This window comes from Sminthopsis crassicaudata, chromosome 1 (assembly GCF_048593235.1).
Source record: "Sminthopsis crassicaudata isolate SCR6 chromosome 1, ASM4859323v1, whole genome shotgun sequence".
Classification (NCBI taxonomy): Eukaryota; Metazoa; Chordata; class Mammalia; order Dasyuromorphia; family Dasyuridae; genus Sminthopsis; species Sminthopsis crassicaudata.
In genome coordinates, this window is record NC_133617.1 from 206,077,484 (window position 1) to 206,098,576 (window position 21,093).

The 21,093-nt window shown below is 33.5% G+C and overlaps 1 protein-coding gene across 4 annotated transcripts in view; it reads right to left on the reverse strand.

The window, feature by feature from the left end:
* Positions 1 to 2,418: 2,418 nt before the first annotated feature.
* Positions 2,419 to 21,093, reverse strand: part of SOCS6 (suppressor of cytokine signaling 6) — a 63,181-nt gene continuing 44,506 nt past the window's right edge. For 3 of the 4 annotated variants that reach the window (XM_074274084.1, XM_074274091.1, XM_074274075.1), the window contains exons 2-3: positions 18,786 to 18,887; positions 2,419 to 8,173 (exon numbers count right to left, since the gene is read on the reverse strand). In XM_074274084.1, coding sequence (XP_074130185.1) covers positions 6,449 to 8,056 — 1,608 coding nt within the window. In that variant the 5' untranslated portion in view covers positions 8,057 to 8,173; positions 18,786 to 18,887 and the 3' untranslated portion in view covers positions 2,419 to 6,448. The other variant, XM_074274069.1, reaches the window with a different exon arrangement.

A 21,093-nucleotide genomic window follows, 5' to 3' on the forward strand; every position in this document is an offset into this window, starting at 1 on the left:
GAGCCAAGGCAAGAGACAAGGGAACAGAATATCAAATGCTGGGAATAGTAAATTATTTAGTTTGCTTGGAGTAATGTGGAATAAAAAGCAAAATAATCTAGAATCTTTGCTATGAAATAACCTTTAAGGAATCATTCTATTTTGGAGGCAAAAGAATGAATGAAAATTCTTGAGAAAAGGTATACTATAGTCAGATTTGTTCTTTAAGAACATTATTAGGAAATCGTGTAGAAAATGGATCGAAGATATGAGACTAGAAGCCAAAATCCCAATTAATTGCAATTAGTCCAGGTGAGAGATGATGAAGGCCTGAACCAAGGTGGTGACCATATAAGTACAAAGTCGATATATGCAATAAACAGGAAGAATTTATGAAAGCTGGTAACTAACTAGAATGTGAGAGGTAGAATATTATACCACCTTTCTGCTGAATTCAGCAATTTAAATGTCATTAGAAAACTTGGAAGACAGTTTTAGTAGACCAGGAGGTAAGAAAAGAGAAAATCAAGTGCTATAAGCGGAAATAAGAGCCAAATTACTTTTTTTTTTTTTTTTTAAGACTTTGGATGTGAATATAGGGTAACATACAGAATGATTGTTTATGAAAGTAAAGGATTTTTTTGGATGAGAGTGACAGGAATGTTTGTAGGCAGAAGAGGAAGATCTATTAAATTAGAAGTTGACAGAAAAGCTAAGCTATAATCAAGAGTTCTATAGGAGAGGTTGGCTTTGGCAACTTTTGTCTAGGTTGGAATCATGGGGAAAAAATGGAGAGGGATTTTGACTAATATTTGAAGTTCATAATGTATGTCTTTTTATCTTCACAATATAATAGCAAAGTCCAATGATGACAGAAAACGGATAAGGAGTGATATATTAATTCACTATCGGCAAAGTATGGGTAGGACACAGTAGACCCAGTTATGTATGACTGGCATGTGATTCCCGAAGAGGAAGCAGACAGACTTCATGAAGTAAAATTCAAATTCATGCAAAAATTTAAAAGCCCACAAATGTAATCACCCATCAGACTTGTGGTTTATGCACTATTGGTAGAGAAGACCATGGCTGGGAAGGTCTCCTATAAAAACATGATACTATAAAGAACTGGAGTCATTAACCTTTTTGTATCATGGAATTTTGACTGATGAAGGATATGGATTTTCAAGATCCAGTGGCACTCGCTGTCTTGCTATTCTTTGAAAAAGATGCAACACTCTAAAAGCAGGACCTGTCTGCTTTTCTTTGTATGCTAAGGATTTAGTATTATGTATGGGACATAACAAGAGCTTTAAAAAGGCTTGTTGAATAGAAACATAAAATCTATACCATTAGAAAGGAAATGAATTGTATTAAAAGTTATCAAAATATATTTACAAGCCTCTAAGTAAAATTCCCTATATACCAGATCTATAGTTAGATGATTTGAAGTCTAGTCTAGAATTTAATACTTGCTATATGGCCCCCAAACTCAAGTTAATTTTTGAGGCTTCAGCTCCTTATGTATATGGGGAGTTACTTCCACAATTTAGGACACAAAGGTAATAAAAATAAGGTAATTAAAAAAAAAAACATTGTTCTTCATAAAATTGTTTTGCCCAGTGTTTTCAGAGCTAATAAATTATTTTCTAGTTTTATGATTCTCTCCTCCTAAAAGTAAACCTTTGTCAAATTTTTGTAGGATTTTGATACTTTGCTCTTATTACATTCTACATTGCTATTGTATGCATTTTAATATATCTTATACCCTTAGATTGTAATATCATCAGGAGCAGAACAATTGCTTGTCATCTTGGATTGTATTTGATAATGTACTTGATAATAATAGGTTGCATGTGAGAATGTCTTTTTAACTCATTCAAGCTAGCACCCAGCATGTCTTTCCTGAATCAATCAAAAATTTATTCATTTATATGCTCATCCCCCCCTTTTTTCTTTCCTGTATGTGCACTTCTCATTCAATGGGCTGCAGCGGAGAAAGACATATACATCTTAGAGAAAGTCCAGTTGGTTCCCAAAATTTTTACTTATATATATCTGAAGGACGCCTTTTTTTTTTTCTTTCAATGAACAAAATCCTCCTTTTCTTAAAATATGTCAATGGTAATTTTATTTTTCCTTTTCCAATAAATAAAGTTTTGAAGTTTAAAGGGTAGCTATGGGAAAAAAAAAAAAGTAATAAGCTTACTTATAGTAATAAGCTTACTTACAGTTTTTTAAACTAATTTTGTCTTTTTATCTAATTTTCTACAAATGAGGAGACATATTTATTTTTCTATACAAATAAGAACTAAAAATATAGTTGATTACATTTCATCTCCTGAAAGGACGCATTTACAAATAATTTTGGCAACCACACAAGTTAAATTTAAAATTTGCTTCATTTAGATATTAAAAATAGAATACTAAAGCAGATTATTTTGTGAATGAAACTTTTATTTACACAGTGTATCTAGAAGCAGATACATAAGTTCTTATACAATTATTTTCCAAAAATGTGCAAGAAATTACTATAATTTTGTTTACAAACCAAAACACATATTAAAATCAATGGACTTTGGATAATTCTCATTCTGTGGTGTGCTCAGTACAAATGGTACACACCTGTTTTGAAACACACAGAAAAGTGTAAACTACAGCAATCTGGATTGCAAGTATTAATTTCATGGCACTCCATCACCATTATAAAATTTCTTTAATCCAACATGTATACTTAATACAAAATTCTATAAGAATTTTTCATGATCTATGGGTGTAGAGTTTGGAACACTTTTCGGATACAGCAACTACACAACATTTTTTCATGTTATGATTAACTATTAATAAAAAGGATGTTTATAAAAACATTCTTTACAGGATTAAAAAAGTATTAAAAGAAACCAAATTTGCGATTACTACCGTACCAATAATTTTAGTTTAGGATTTAAAAGTTATTCCTGGAACAGGGGATTGTTCCTTATTAGTGTATTCAACAATACTATCTATTGCTGGTAGTGTGATTCCATTTTCAAATTCATAATTCACATACTATGAAATGCAGTTAGGATTAAAATAAAAATTATTCTTCTGAATCAGTCATAAAGTAATATCTCTTATCATGAAAACTATGAAATATACAATATTTTAAAATTGGCATTTCTGAAAGCAGTGATCTTAAGAAAAATATTTAGACTTTTGTGGCACCAGCAAAATTCAAGACATTGCATATTCATTCCCTACTTAAGACTTTACTAATTTCCATCCTGTTTTTATAATACTGGCTCAGCAATAATAAAGTAATATTTAATGTATAATTTATGTTATTCATCATACTCCAATAATTTAGCCTTTTGGCACATTATTTACTTTAAAAGCAAGATGACTGATCTAAATGGCTGGTTCAGAAATTCTAGATTTAAAAATTCATTCTATAGTAATTTCCCAACATAAGGGCTTTCCAAACTTTGAGAGTATTGCACCAAGTAGAATGAGAACAATTTTTCCTTTATGATTTGTTTGTTTTTTAAGATTTCAAGTACTTTTGAAAGCATTTTGTTATTCTTCAATTTACACAGGAGTGGCTGAAAGTGTGAAAATACCTTTTGTCATTTAATATATTCTATGAAGATTCATTTTCTTCCCTTATTATTATTATTGGCAAAAATTGATACAACTTTCCTATTCACTTTTTTCTTATAAGCAAAGATGTTGCCAGCAGAGACTATGTCTGTGTGACACGCAAGCGATTATTTGATATAGTTCTCTAAAAATTAATCAGTTTAGGAAGAGAGGAAGAAAAGCAATTAAACTGCATCATGCAAATACAATAACTGGGTAACTGATGGCTTTGTTAACTTACCATTTTCAATCAGCCTCCTTTAATATCACATAACTTTTTCTATTTATATTGTATTGCCTCAATCTATACTGACAGAATAGATGCAATGCACTTCAATTTCCATCATGTTTATAATTACACATTAGTTTCTTGGCATTTTTTTTTTAATTTCGATAACATATTACAGTGATTTCAAATTAGGTCAGCTTGAGGGATAAAACTATTTTAAAATATTATTTTATGTTAAGGACACATGTGAAAACACATCAACAAGTGGTAATAAGAATTGAAGACTATTTGTATTCCAAAAACACAAAAGAGAAATTAAAAAAAAAAAACATATTTAATTCAGAATTCAATGACCTGATTTCAAACACAGTAAATATATGAAATAATTTCAAGATGCAGATTTGAGATTATGTTCAAAATTATTCCATGTGACCAAACTGAAACATAGTCACTGGCCACTTCTGTGGAGGAGGCCTAATAAATTGGTATCTCTGCAGTAGGATAAGTAAATATGTTGCTTTAAGAGGAAGGCATTGTCAATATTTTTCTAAAGAACTTCTTTGCATTATCTTTGTAGTAACAAAGTAACAGGAATTTAGCACCAGACTTTTTGTATCAATCTAAACATGTTGTTTAAAAATCCATCCCCTGGGGAGAAAACCATACACTATAAGAATAACAATATCTTTCATGAGCTCAATAACTTTTTACTATTATTAAGTCAAACTGCTAATGATGAATATTTAAATTATTAAAATCAACTCCATTTTATTAAGTAAAATACCTTTTAAAGTAAAGAAAATTAAAGAGATTTCCCACCAAGGTACAATTCTTTAAAAATTAGATACTATCCTTTTCTCACTCCAGGTAAAATTTAACCATATAGTATGGGTGTCTTTTCTGGGGTAAAATCTTTGTAGTTCTTATTCTCCAAAAGCAAAGAAGAAATGAGGATGCAAGTTTACATAAATACATCTGACTGACAAAGTCAGCAAGTTCTACATTAAGTAGGAATAGGAAGAGGAAAAGATGACAGCTTAACAACAAGGAGAAAGACTCCAAATCATCTGATAATGGGTTGTTTCCTTAAAATCTTTTTTAAGGTGGAAAAAAAAAGGAATTAAGTTTATTATACGCAATTCCAGAAGAGTTCCTTATAATACCAAGTAATGACAAAACAAAAGACATGGCAAATTGGGGAAGGAGAATTGGAAGGGAAAGAATTCCTCATTAAGAAAAATCATTTTATTTGCTACAAATCGAACATTAAAATATCTCTGAAGGAATAAACTTCTCAAAGTAAAATATTTAAAACAATTAGATTCTGGTGCTCTTTAAAAAAAAAAAAAAATCAGAGTAGTATAGGGTCCATGAAAGAGAAGTATTTCAGAATAGCAAATGTGGAATTCTTGAGCCCAGATTGCTGAATTTAAAAATCACTTTCCTAAATGGTATTAGAAATGAGAAGCATTAGGATCTCAGTACTCATAATATGGACTTGCTACTTCTTAAACACATATACCTTACACTTCTCAAAATTTCTAATGAAATTGTGTATAAATCAAGGATTTTTACATAATGACACGTGAAAAAAAATCACCCTAATTTCAAATGCAAAATGATGTATTTTAACTTTTAAAAATCACTTTTAGAATTGAGATATAATCAAATTAATTAGACCAATTTGTATAATTCAAATTCTAACCAAGAAAATATCAAACAAATTAAACCATATATAAAACATTTTCTGCTAGAGAACAATGCAGATAACATAAAAATGGATGTTGACAAAGAATATCCTTTGTGATCCATTATCATTCAATATTTATTCAATTAATAGCTCTTTCATGGTGAAATTTACATTATGCCAATTTGAGCCTGTCTTTAAGTAAAAAAGAGGTCTTGTATTCTATACTAGTGCATACTTATTTTTCAAGATTTTTTAAAAGAATTTTTGGAAGCCAAACAAACCATAAGATGAAAATGGAAGCAATGAAGTATTTAATTTATCAAAAAAAAAAAAAAAAAAAAAAAAAAGAGATAATTAACAAAAAATGACTGTTTCAAAAGATATGCTACACTGTTCCATTTACCTAAAGTGAAGTAATTTTATACATTCCAAATTAAGAATACTTTTTAAAAACGTAAGGTATGATGCTGATACCAATCTTCATTTTTTTATACTAGGTTCTTGAAGATTAACTTTTGAAAATGGGTCTTTTTGAAGAGACAAGTAACAAGTTTCATTCAATTTTACTTATGGTTGAATACACATGAAATGTGCTTTTAATGCATAAAAATCACAGTGGATAGCAGCAAAGGATTTGGGGAAAAAAACAAGTGTAATCTGATAATTCACATTGTGATTATTCTGCACATTGATGAAAGATTCCACACTCCTAAAAACCTCAAGATTTTCCCTCTAGAAAACAAAAAATAAATTTAAGACACCTTGCCAACATCTCCCCATTCCCAAACAAAACAATGCATTACTTTTGTTTACACATAAAACTGAAATAGTTATGGCAGCAAAAGATTCTGATAGCAATGAAAGTTTGTAAACCGTATTTCAATTTCTTTTTCTTGTTCCCAAAGTGCAAGATGCAAGATTCCCATAAACTTTCAGTAGTGCTTTTCTTGTAAATAATCCTTCATTTTGTTTGGCAAAGGCAGTTTTTGAATCAAGTCTATTCTGGTGTATTGACGTATAACAAAACGACACAGGTACTGCAATGAACGTACCTGCATGAACCGTGATACAGGATTGGTCAGTCTGACGGGGTAGGTTGCAGAACCAGGCAACCGAGACCGTGAATAGCAAAAAGCTCCATTTTCAGAGTCCCTGATTGAATGTTCAATTAGATCAACTATAGAAGTATGCCCTTCTACATCTGGTTGTTCATAAAAGCTAAACCTACCATTTGAATGTTCAATCCTAGTGTGAAGTGTTTTACCATGGGATCGAAAGCTCAAGCTTAATAGATAACGGTCATCAGAACTATCACGAACAAGAAAAGACCCATCGGGCACATTTGCCAGCTTTCCTTCTGCCTCCCAACGTGTAATAGGTCCCCAGTACCATCCCTGTTTTGCAAGCTTTTTCAGTTCCTCTGTAAGACTTGTCACAACCATAGGGCCACTATTTTGTACAGAGTCATAGACTCTTCCAACTCCAGGAGCAGTGTTGGGATCAAAATTCAAATGGCAACGCATACTTTCAGACACATGTGTATCTGTGCCATTAAGTCCACTAAAGTTCCTTTGGATTTGATTATTCTGCATTGGAGGTAGCAATGGTGAGAGTGGAGGGACATCACTGTGATTAACTCTTGGGCTTTGCAACATGACTCCCGTGGTGCCAATCAACAAGCCGTTAACTGCCTGATCCACAAAGATATCTGGGGCAACTACTATGTCCTGGTCTACCTGACTCTCATCCTCATGGAATGAGTTTCTTCCTACTTGAGAAGGAATAGCTGAAACTTCCATGGGAGAGGAACTGTCCAGACAATAACTACGTGATCCTTCCAAAGGATACATTCCCTCATCTAAAGGCACAGTATACTGAATGTAGTCCTGAGGCATAAGTCCAATAACTACAGGCACATGTTCATCGATGTGAAGATGCAGGTCTCCATTTTGAGATTCTGTACGCTTTAATGCACTGTTTTGTTCTTGGAACACACTGTCAGACTGCAAATCGTGAAAATCTTTTCGAACGCCATTCAGTGCTGGGCTTGGATTAGAAGAGTGAACCAAAGCCTTGACTCTTACTTCCATTTTGATACAGGTCTCCTCTGAATTTGTTGGACGAAGAGGCCATGGAGTAGGACTATAATGATGACTACGAAGGGATGTTGACCTTAATGGTCTTTGAGCTCTTACATCTTTAAAGACTATTGGGGCTGACGAAGAGGAAAACGTGTCCTCATCTGCAGAGTTCACAGATGGTGGGCTGCTCTTGCCTTTCTGCTTTTGCTTTGCTGAAAGTCGCCTTTTTAATGTACCCATTAAGCTTTCACTTTTGGATCGATTTTTACCACTTTTCTCATCTTCACTATTGATTTCACAGCTGGCCAAGTCTTTACCATAGCAGCTACTAAACAAGGAATCATCTTTTCCAAAGTCAGTGGTTAGTGATGGTTGTTGTACCACCACAAAATCATTTTCTTCCTTACTTTTATTCAAGTTGAAAGACTTCCGAAAGGTCTTAAGACTAATTTTCTTCATTATGACTGATTACTAAATCCAGATGATCAATTATTTTTTGATATGCTCTTCCCAGAATATATAATACCACGCTATTCATGTGTTTTCTTGGCTTCATTTAACTGTCAGAGCCATTTCCTATTTAAAAAAACAAACAAACAAAAAAAAAAAGGTTAGTGTCATAAGTTAATCATATTCCAAATTTTTCTAACCATCACTTATTCATTTTTTAATGGCCCACTAAAATGCTTTTGTGTGTTGGTAGTATAATATTTTACAAAGCAAATTCAATTCTATATCCTATTTCAAGGTTCTTGTAAAGATAAAATGATAGTATCTTTAAACAGTTTTGCAAATTTTAAAGGACTATGTAAACACAAGTTATCCTTATTTGTTATTGTTATGCAATTTGTTTTGCATCTGAATTGACTTTTTCCTTTTCCAAATTATATCCTGTATTTACTGATTCACCCCTTTAACACTTTTTCCTCTTCCTTGCTTCACTTACTAGTTGAGAAATAAAAATATCTTTTCTTTAAATAATAAAATCTCTTTTCTCTTTTAAACATAATTAAATCTCTTTTTGTTCTTGCTTTTCCTTTTAATTTAAAGAAAAAAGATGGAGAGCTTACGTCCATTCCCTTCACTGCTACACCTAAAGACCAAAAATAAAGACCAAAGACTTTTGCTTATCCTGACTCTGGCTGATTCTACAGTATCTAGGGTGCTAACTCAGTATTCACATTTGGTGCCCAACATGTGGACCAAGGACCCTAATTTCACTGAAGAAATCCCTGGTGACCAGGAAATAGGAACAAGAGGGGACTTCCGGCCAAGATGGCGGTGTGGAGGCAGACAGCTGCTTGAGCTCTGCGTTTTCTCTCAGAACTTACTTCATGACAAGCCTCAGAGTTAATGCTTGACCAGAAAAGAAACCCACAAATAATAACCAAGAGACGACATCCTTGAAATTCACCAGAGAAGGTCTGTGTTTGCTCGGGGGAGGGTGGAACAGACTGGGCGCAGACTGAGGGCAGGCAGCCAGAGCAAGACAGGCAGCTCACACAGTTCAGATTGGAGGGGGAGGGGTACGATCTCTGCCGTTTCTGTGAAAAGGCTTTTACCCCACTGTGGATACTCCATCTTGGAAGCAAGCCAGAATCAGCAGAGAGGGTGTAAACACCGGAGGTGAAGATTAAAACCCCGGAAAGCTAGTGTCTCTCAGAACCCGGCCACCCCCACCCCCACCTGGACTGACTCAGTGCATTCTCAGAGCCTCAGAGCACAGACACAGCCCAGCCATCGCTGTCCTGTTAGTGGCTCGCTGCTGCCCTCCCCCCCCCAGTCTGTAGAGGAAGCCCATTAACACCATCCAGCCCCATCCCCCCCAAAACAGACCAATTGTTTCTCTTGTCAATTTGTTTTCTTTGATTCCAGCTCTGACAAAATGAACAAAAAATTCAAAAGGGCTCTAACCATTGACAGCTTCTGTATGGAGAGAGAGCAGACTTCAAATACTGAGGAGACTAAATGCATATTGTCTCCAGAGGAATCCTCTAAGGGGGATATGAGCTGCTTCTCAATACAAAAGAATCTCATAGAGGATATCAAAAAGGCTCTCACAAGAGAGCTAGAAGAGAAATGGGAAAAAGAAAGGGAAACTTGGAAAGAGAGCCTGGAGAAGTCAAAGGGAAGTTTTATATCCCAACAGGACTACTTGCATAAAATAGAGAAAGAGAGGGCCAACGAACTGGGCTTACAACTAAAATTGCTAGAAAAGGAACAAATTAAAAACCCCCAGACAAACACAAAACTTGAAATTCTAAAATTAAAAGGTGAGATTAATAAAATTGAAAGTAAAAAAACTATTGAATTAATTAATAAAACTAAGAGTTGGTTCTATGAAAAAAACCAACAAAATAGACAAACCCTTAGTAAACCTGATTAAAAAAAAGGAAAGATAAAAAGCAAATTGTTAGTCTTGAAAATGAAAAGGGAGAACTTACCATTAATGAAGAGGAAATTAGAACAATAGTTAGGAGTTACTTTGCTCAACTTTATGCCGATAAATTCGATAACTTAAATGAAATGGAAGAATACCTTCAAAAATATAGCTTGCCCAGATTAACAGAGGAAGAAGTAAGTAGTCTAAATAGTCTCATCTCAGAAAAAAGAAATAGACCAAGCTATTAACCAACTCCCTAAGAAAAAATGTCCAGGGCCAGATGGATTTACATGTGAATTCTACCAAACATTTAAAGAACAACTAACTCCAATGCTATATAAACTATTTGAAAAAATAGGGATTGAAGGAGTCCTACCAAACTCCTTTTATGACACAGACATGGTACTGATACCTAAACCAGGTAGATCGAAAACTGAGAAAGAAAACTATAGACCAATTTCCTTAATGAATATTGATGCTAAAATCTTAAATAAGATATTAGCAAAAAGACTTCAGAAAATCACCCCCAGGATAATACACTATGATCAAGTAGGATTTATACCAGGAATGCAGGGCTGGTTTAATATTAGGAAAACTATTAGTATAATTGACCACATTGATAATCAAATTAATAAAAACCATATGATCATCTCAGTAGATGCAGAAAAAGCATTTGATAAAATCCAACATCCATTCCTACTAAAAACGCTTGAGAGTATAGGAATAAATGGATTATTCCTTAGAATAATCAGGAGCATATATTTAAGACCTTCAGTAAGCATAATATGCAATAGAAATAAACTGCAACCTTTCCCAGTAAGATCAGGAGTGAAACAAGGTTGCCCACTATCACCATTACTATTCAATATAGTACTAGAAACGCTAGCCTCGGCAATAAGAGCCGAGAAAGAGATTCAAGGAATTAGAGTAGGAAATGAGGAAATCAAACTATCACTCTTTGCAGATGACATGATGGTATACTTAGAGAACCCCAAAGACTCTGCTAAAAAGCTATTAGAAATAATTCAGAATTTTAGCAAAGTTGCAGGATCCAATATAAATCCACATAAATCCTCAGCATTTTTATACATTACCAACACAATCCAATAGCAAGAGACACAAAGAGAAATTCCATTCAAAATAACGGTTGATAGTATAAAATATTTGGGAATATATCTACCAAAGGAAAGTCAGGAATTATATGAGCAAAACTACAAAACACTTGCCACAAAAATAAAGTCAGATTTAAAAATAATTGGAAAGACATTCAGTGCTCTTGGATAGGCCGAGCGAATATAATTAAGATGACAATACTCCCTAAACTAATCTACTTATTTAGTGCTATACCAATCAGACTCCCAAGAAACTATTTTAATGACCTAGGAAAAATAATAACAGAATTCATATGGAACAACAAAAGGTCGAGAATTTCTTTTTCTTTTTTTTTTTTTAAATTTTATTTATTTATTTTTTATTCATTTTTCCAAATTATCCCCTCCCTCCACTCCCTCCCCCCGATGACAGGCAATCCCATACATTTTACATGTGTTACAATATAACCTAGATACAATATATGTGTGTAAATACCATTTTCTTGTTGCACATTAATTATTAGCTTCCGAAGGTATAAGTAACCTGGGTAGATAGACAGTAGTGCTAACAATTTACATTCACTTCCCAGTGTTCCTTCTCTGGGTGTAGTTATTTCTGTCCATCATTGATCAACTGGAAGTGAGTTGGATCTTCTTTATGTTGAATATATCCACTTCCATCAGAATACATCCTCATACAGTATTGTTGTTGAAGTGTACAGTGATCTTCTGGTTCTGCTCATTTCACTCAGCAACAGTTGATGTAAGTCTCTCCAAGCCTCTCTGTATTCCTCCTGCTGGTCATTTCTTACAGAGCAATAATATTCCATAACCTTCATATACCATAATTTACCCAACCATTCTCCAATTGATGGACATCCATTCAACTTCCAGTTTCTAGCTACAACAAAAAGAGCTGCCACAAACATTTTGGCACATACAGGTCCCTTTCTGCTCTTTAGTATTTCTTTGGGATATAATCCTAATAACAGCAATGCTGGGTCAAAGGGTTTGATAACTTTTTGGGCATAGTTCCAAATTGCTCTCCAGAATGACTGGATTCTTTCACAACTCTACCAACAATGTATCAGTGTCCCAGTTTTCCCACATCCCCTCCAACATTCATCATTATTTGTTCCTGTCATCTTAGCCAATCTGACAGGTGTGTAGTGGTATCTCAGAGTTGTCTTAATTTGCATTTCTCTGATCAGTAGTGATTTGGAACACTCTTTCATATGAGTGGAAATAGTTTCAATTTCATCATCTGAGAATTGTCTGTTCATATCCCTTGACCATTTATCAATTGGAGAATGGTTTGGTTTCCTATAAATTAGGGTCAGTTCTCTATATATTTTGGAAATGAGACCTTTGTCAGAACCTTTACTTTTAAAAATATTTTCCCAATTTGTTACTTCCCTTCTAATCTTGTTTGCATTAGTGATTGCTTGTACAGAAACTTTTTAGTTTGATGTAATCAAAATCTTCTATTTTGTGATCAATAATGATCTCTAGTTCTCCTCTGGTCATAAATTCCTTCCTCCTCCACAGGTCTGAGAGGTAGACTATTCTCTGTTCCTCTAATCTATTTATTATCTCATTCTTTATGCCTAAATCATGGATCCATTTTGATCTTATCTTGGTATATGGTGTTAAGTGTGGATCCATATCTAATTTCTGCCATACTAATTTCCAGTTTTCACAACAGTTTTTTCCAAATAATGAATTTTTATCCCTAATGTTGGTATCTTTGGGTTTGTCAAAGACTAGATTGCTATAGATGTACCCTTTTTTGTCCTTTGTATCTAATCTGTTCCACTGATCTACCATTCTATTTCTTAGCCAGTACCAAATGGTTTTGGTGACTGCTGCTATATAATATAGCTTTAGATCAGATACACTTAGACCACCTTCCTCTGACAAAAGGTCGAGAATTTCAAGGGAAGTAATAAAAAAAAATTTAAATGAAAGTGGTCTAGCTGTACCTGATCTAGAACTATATTATAAAGCAACAGTCACCAAAACCATTTGGTATTGGCTAAGAAATAGACTAGTTGATCAGTGGAATAGGTTAGGTTCACAGGGCAAGATAGTGAATAAAAATAGCAATCTAGTGTTTGACAAACCCAAAGATCCCAAATTTTGGGATAAGAATTCATTATTTGACAAAAACTGCTGGGAAAACTGGAAATTAGTATGGCAGAAACTAGGCATGGACCCACATTTAACACCACATACTAAGATAAGATCAAAATGGGTCCAAGATTTAAGCATAAAGAACGAAATCATAAATAAATTGGAGAAACATGGAATAGTCTACTTCTCAGACTTGTGGAGGAGGAAGGAGTTTGTATCTAAGGGAGAACTAGAGACCATTATTGATCACAAAATAGAACATTTTGATTACACCAAATTAAAAAGTTTCTGCAAAAACAAAACGAATGCAAACAAGATTAGAAGGGAAGTAACAAATTGGGAAAACATTTTTACAGTTAAAGGTTCTGATAGAGGCCTCATAACTATTTCCACTCATATGAAAGAGTGTTCTAAATCACTATTGATCAGAGAAATGCAAATTAAGACAACTCTGAGATATCATTACACACCTGTCAGATTGGCTAAGATGACAGGAACAAATAATGATGAATGTTGGAGGGGATGTGGGAAAACTGGGACACTAATACATTGTTGGTGGAATTGTGAAAGAATCCAACCATTCTGGAGAGCAATCTGGAATTATGCCCAAAAAGTTATCAAAATGTGCATACCTGATCCAGCAATGCTACTCCTGGGCTTATATCCCAAGGAAATACTAAAGAAGGGAAAGGGACCTGTATGTGCCAAAATGTTTGTGGCAGCCCTTTTCATAGTGGCTAGAAACTGGAAAATGAATGGATGTCCATCAATTGGAGTAATTGGAGTTGGGTAAATTATGGTATATGAATGTTATGGAATATTATTGTTCTGTAAGAAATGACCAATAGGAGGAATACAGAGAGGCTTGGAGAGACTTACATCAACTGATGCTAAGTGAAACGAGCAGAACCAGAAGATCATTATACACTTCAATAATGATACTGTATGAGGATGCATTCTGATGGAAGTGGATATCTTCAACATAGAGAAGAGCTAATCCAATTCCAATTCATCAATGATGGACAGAATCAGCTACATCCAGAAAAGGAACACTGGGAAATGAGTGTAACTCAAAACTGTGAGCATTTTTTTCTTTGTTTGTTTTTCTTCCCAGATTATTTTTATCTTCTGAATACAATTCTTCCTTTTCAACAACAACAACAACAACAACAACAACAACAACAACAACAACAACAAAATTCGGTTCTGTACATATATATTGTACCTAGGATATACTATAAAATATTTAATATGTATGGGAATACCTGCCATCTAGGGGAGGGGGTGGAGGGAAGGAGGGGAAAAATTTGGAACAGAAGGGAGTACAACGGATAATGTTGTAAAAAAAAAAAAAAAAAGAGTACCTATGAATGAAAGAAAATGTTATAATTATAAAAATTAATTTAAAAAAATTAAAAAAAAAAATAAAACAAGAGAAGATAAAAACAGAAAAGGAATACCAAAATAAAATAAAACAAACAAAACCAAAGGGGGGGAAAAAATTTAAAGAAAAAGATGCATAGGCCAAATCTCTCATCCTTTCTTTCAAGAAGTATTGGAGGTACTGTGGAGTAGACCAAGTCAGAGCATAAAGATTAAAATCCTGCTTTGCATTATTACTCCCTAGGTAGTTTGACCAAACCCCTTAACCTCTCTAGATTTCAGTTTCCTCAAACTAGATGAGCTAAGCAATCTTTGATGGCCCTTCTGAAACTAGATTGATCATGTTACAAATTGCAGCCATAACTGGATTATACTTAATATCTGAAACAAGACAGATAAGATATTACTTTAGAATATTTTTATTTCCTATTGGGTTGTTTTGTTTGTCTCTTCCCATAGTATATTCTAAAACAAAAATATATGCCCTAATCAAACACTAATAATTTTGAAATGATATTTTGGAATCATCTCACATGCAAAATTTCTTTTCTACCACTCACCATAATTAACCACTATCGTGCTTTCCTTACTAAGGTACATCTGAGCATATGAATTCATACTAATATTTTATTCCATCTATGAAAATAGTACATTCTCAATAATTGTGCTTTGCAAATATGAGGCAACAACATTATCGCAATACAGCTATATTCAGCTGACTGGTAAAAATCCATTCAATTCAAATATTTATTATAAAGTGCTTGTATGTGACACAAAACAAATATAGGAGAGTGGAACACTAGTAACATGAACATTTCTTATTAGAAGTAGTGTCTGACATCTAAACTGAACCTTGAAGGGAGAAGGAGCTTCATCAGAAGCCTCATTATCCTTCAAGGTTGCATTAGCCTTGTTACTTTTCTGAATGATGGATAGAAAAAAGAGATTCTTCCAAAATCTCCATTTAAAGGGCAAATGCAGGCCAGTTGTCTCTTCATTTTTTACCCTGATATCCTTTGACTTCTCTATCATTTCTCTCCCATCATCCCCTTTTAGCTTATTTTGTATATGATGACTTCCCTAGGAAGTTATGAACTCCTTGGACACCAGGACTTTCTTTTTTTGTATTTGCATTCTCAGAGCTTAACACAAGTCTGACATCTAGTATATGTATATAAGTTACTTATTGACTGAGCTAAGGACACAAACAGTAAGTTGATCAGTTTGATGCCAGATTGTGAATGGCTATGAATGTCAGTATATATTTTGTATAAGAAGCAAAAAGGAAGTACTGAAACTTCTTGAAAAGAAATAACATGGTACTTTAGAAGTATCAATTTGGCAATTGTGTGGTTAATAGATTAAAGAGAGAAGGACCTTGGATGTTAAGCAAATCAGTTGGAAAATTATTACAATAGTTCAGGCAAGAAGTAAAAAAGAGATAGGAAAATCAAAAGGAGGAACAAATTTAAGAAAACAACAGAAAAAATTAAATATACCTAAGATGGACATGTAAAAAAAACCACCCCACACTCCCACCTTCCTAAAAGCCTAATTCCAAAATTAGCAAACCTGAGTTTGAAGCCCAGATTTGCTACTGAAATCTGGATAAAGGAACCCTTAATGACCTTGTTCAGATCTAAATCCAACAGTTTAAAATTTTAAGTACAGTTATCCTTCCATATCATGACTTCACTATATTACAGGTTGGCATAAGAAATTAAATGGGAATTGGGGGCGGGGGAGTTAAGCAAAAACCTTATACCACACAAGAAGACCAGAAGATGACACAGAAAAAATTTCATCTCTCAGAAATGTATAAAATATATGCATAGTATTATATAATGTCATCCCAAATTTTATAATACTCCATATAAAAGAAAAAAAAAATTCAGATTTCTTCTGTCATAAAGGGAGGATCAAAAAGTTTTCATGCAGATTTTTCAGATCATGGTGTCATGGAACCCTTCACTCCAGTGATGTGCAAGGGATAATCGAATGGGTTTAGAATTTAAAAGGGCAAGTAAATGAGACTACAGGTAATATTACTTCACAGGGCTAAGATAAGCAGGTAGGTATAGGATGCTAACTTGTACGCAACATCCTCTTGGTTCTGCTTATTTTATTCTTCAAGTATAGCAATTGAATTAAAATCTTGCCTCCAATACTGGCTAAGCTATGTAACTATAGGCAAGTTCACTTTAACCTCTCTCAAACTCAGTTTTTTCATTTACAAAATGAGGATAATAATGGAACCTGTCCGACAAGATAGTTTATTATTATTATTATTAGAAGAATTTCTATATTCTAGAAGAATTAATATTATTATTAGAAATAATAAGATTTATTTGAAGGAATAAGAGATCTAGAATACCACTGGGTGGGAAAAAATTAAAACTATTTCAATATAATTCATTTTCTTTAAAATTCTATATATCTTATTTTATGCATCTAAAACCCACTGTTTTGAGAAAGGGTTCATTGCCTTTAATAGAAACCAAAAAAATATTTCTATATTCTGTTCTAGAATTTCAAGGGAAATATTGCCAAGAATTACTGGGGGAAATGGAAAATGATCTGGTAGAAACTAATAACATATCACAATAAATTCAAAATGAATCTGTGGCTTGAATAGTAAAGATCATACCATTAAAATTTTTTTAAAAAGAAGCATATCATATGTTTTTATGAGCTTCACAGCTATGGAATGAATTCTTAACTAAAGGATAGAAACAACTACAGGAGATAAAAGAATGTTTATCATAAAATTGTTAAATTTTACATTAATAAAATTAATGCAAGTAGGAGAAGTGAAATAACTGAACTGGGAATATATCTGATAAGAGTCTGATATGTAAACATTTAAGAGAAATATGTAATATCAAGTTATTCTTCAAGAGATAAATGATCAAAGATGGCACCAAACAGTTCTCCAAGGAAGAATTAGAAAAGTCAAAGTTGGAGGGATTGTGAGAAAGGAAGATACACCAATGTACTACAAGTTGGAATTATGTGGAGAAAATTTTTAAAATGTCATTATCTTTGATGTAGAGATTCCATACTAAAAATATACTCCAGAGATCAATGACAAAAAAAAAAAAAAAGACTTATATACCTCAAAATATTTATAGTTTCATCAAAGAACTGAAAACTGATTTGAAAATGGTAAAATAAGTTGTGAAAAATGAACATAATAATTTAATGAAATAGGGCATGGCTGTATTCTAATTCTCAAAAAGTAACCAAAAACATTCCATATATAAGATCAAGTTGCATCTTCTTAATAAAGGAAGGATCTGACAATAAGAAAAGTTCCTATTGAAAGTGTCACTGACATATTCTTCAGTCCAACTCAAAATATAGAGGCTTTGAGCATGGGGCCCCCGTGAAATTGCTCAGGTCCCAAAGATCAAGAAGAGTTAATGCTACTGGATAAAGATTTTTTTTTTTTTTGGGGGGGGGGGGTGGAAGTATGTAACAACTTATTAACTGGAAGGATGGAGAAATCTTCAAAGCCTGTAAAGAGCAAAGAAAAGTAGGATAACAAGGTGGAAGAGAGACTTTTACAGGGTGTGTGGATTGGGATTTTGGGAAGAATAGAGAGGTGTGTGGATTGAGATAGGAGGGAAGAGGATGAGAGAGAGAAAGTATAGGAGTACAAGGGTGGCAGGAGGAGACATTAAGGTAATAGGGATATGAGAAGCTGAGAAAGAAAACATTGAGTGAGTAAAATATGATGGAAGGAAATTCAAAAATAGTAATTATAATGATGAATGTGAATGGGATGTTTATATATAGGAGCTTTCTTTGTGGTGACAAAGAATTGGAAATTGCAGGGATGCCATCAATTAGGGAATGGCTGAAGTTATGGTGCATGGTTGTGATGGAATACTACAATAAAGTATAGATCAATTTTTTGCTGCTTGTGTTAATTTTGGCCTAACTATTAACAACAAGAAAACAGGAACTCCATCAGTCAACACTACACCATCTCTATGTGGAACTTTTGGGTCACAGCAAATGGAAAAGTTTTGAACACTATGGAGGAGTTCACTTACCTTGGCAGTATACTTTCCAGTGTTGACACACACATTGCCAGAGCTAGTTCACTGTTTGGGAAGTTCCAAAGTAAAGTGTGGGAGAGGAGAGGTTTTAGACTGGCTAACAAACTAAAGGACTGCAGAGCCATTGTGCTGACCTCATTGTTGTATGCCTGTGAAACCTGGACAGTACACCAGCGCCATTCCAGGAAACGGAATCTCTTCCATTTGAATTGTCTTAGGAAGCTTCTGAAGATCACCTGGTAGGATAAGATAGCAGACAGTGAGGTCCTTTCTCAAAATAAACTGCCAAGCATTCCAATTCTACTAAAGGGAGTGAAACTCTATAGGGCTGACCACACTGTTCAAATGTTAAACATACACTTGCTAAAAAAGACTGTTTTATGAAAAATTCACACAGGGTAAATGCTCACAAGGTGGTCAGAAAAAGTGATACAAGATCTCTCTTAAGAACTTTAGGATTGTATGACATGGGAGAAAAGGACTACCTTGCATGTCCTGCCCTCATCAAGGTGCTGGATTCTATGAGCAAAGAGGAACAGAATTAGTTTAGAAGAAATGAGAGATACACAAAGTTAGAGAATCCATTCCAAATGTTCACTAGTACTATTTGTGTCCAAGCTGTGGCAGAGCAACTTGAACTTATTTTCTCAGCAAATGTCTCTAATAAAACCTCACTTTTCATATATATAGAGAATTGAGTCAAACATACAAATCATTCCCCAAATGATAAATGGCCAAAAGATAGAGCAAGAAGTTTTCAGATGAAGAAACCCAAAGCCATCTATAATCATACGGCAATACTCTAAATCCCTATTGATTAGAGAACTGCAAAAACAACTCTGAAGCACTACCTTCTATCATTCGGAGATGACCAAAAAGGAAAATGTTGATTGGAGTTGTGGGAAAACTTGGACCCTAATGAATTGCTACTGGAATTGTAAACTGATCCAACTATTCTGAAGAGCCATATGGAACTATGCCCAAAGGACTATAAAACTGTACATACTCTTTAATTCAGCAAAGAGATCATTAAAAAAAAAAAAAAAAAAAAAAAAAAAAAAAAGAGCTCCAGGTACACAAATAGTTATAGCAGCTCTTTTTGCAGTAGCAAAACACTGGAAATTGAGGGGATGCCCATTAGTTGAACAATGGCTGAACAAGTTATGGTATATAATTGTTATGCAGTATATTATACTATGAGAAATGATGAACAAATAGGTTTCAGAAAAACTTAGAAAGACTTACATGAACTGATACTCAGTGAAGTGAACAGAACCAAAAGAATACTAAACACAGTAACTGCAACACTGTGAAATAATAATCTATGATTAACTTAGCTCTTCTCAGCAATACAAAGATCCAAGACAATTTCAAAAGACTCATGATGGAAAGAAAATATTTATCCACATCCAGAGAAAGAAGTGAAGAAATCTGAAAGCAGATTAAACCTACTATTTTTACTTTTTGTTGGTCTTTGTTTCTGTGGAGTTTTCCCTTTTTGTTCTATTTCTTTCTCAACACGACTAATGTGGAAATATATTTTACATTATTGTACATCTGTAAGCTATATCAGATTGCTTGCAATCTTGGGGAAAGAAAAATTTGGAACACAAAATCTTTCAAAAACATATATTGAAAATTGTCTTTACAAGTAGGGAAACTACTATATATTAAAAATTTTACTTTGAGCCAACTAAGTCATTCTGATTATTATAAATATACAAATTAACTATAAAAGTCACACGAAGAAAAATGCTGTTTACATTCAGAGAAAAAGCTGATAAACAGAATATATATGGATAATTTAATTGTATATTTGGAAGGAACAGAAAATTGTACATAGCAGATTTGTAAGTTTCACATGCAATCATCTTTATTAATTGTATTTTGTTACAAAAATGCTTTTTTGGATCTGTGAATTGATAGTAAGACCAGGCACAGAAATCACATTTGAGATACAAGATTAACTCCTAATCAAATTACAGAGCTAGAGAATCTTATACAGACTGAGGAAGGGGAGAGGGTGTTTCCTCTCACAACTATGTATTGAATAAATGGTTAATTGAACTCAGGATATGTGTCAAAGAATTTACTCTTTGTACATATCTTGTTTTTCACATAGTTGTTTTCTTACTATTTCCTAGTACACTGAAAGCTCCTTGAAAGCAGAGTTGTGGTTTTGCTTTCTTTTGTATCTATCCCTGCCCTACCATAGTGCCTAGAACATAGTAGGTGCTTAATAAATTCCAATTTGACTTGAAGTTATAAAAAGACAAAAGAAAACTAAAAATCACAAATACCAAGAAAGGTATCAGATTATAAATTTGGGGTTTAGCTTAAAAATTGCCCTAAAAATGCTATGTAAAAAGTTTTAATACTATTTGTATTTTGCAAAATGTAAGAGGTCTTCAAATTTGCAACCTCAAAATGCCCCACAAAATT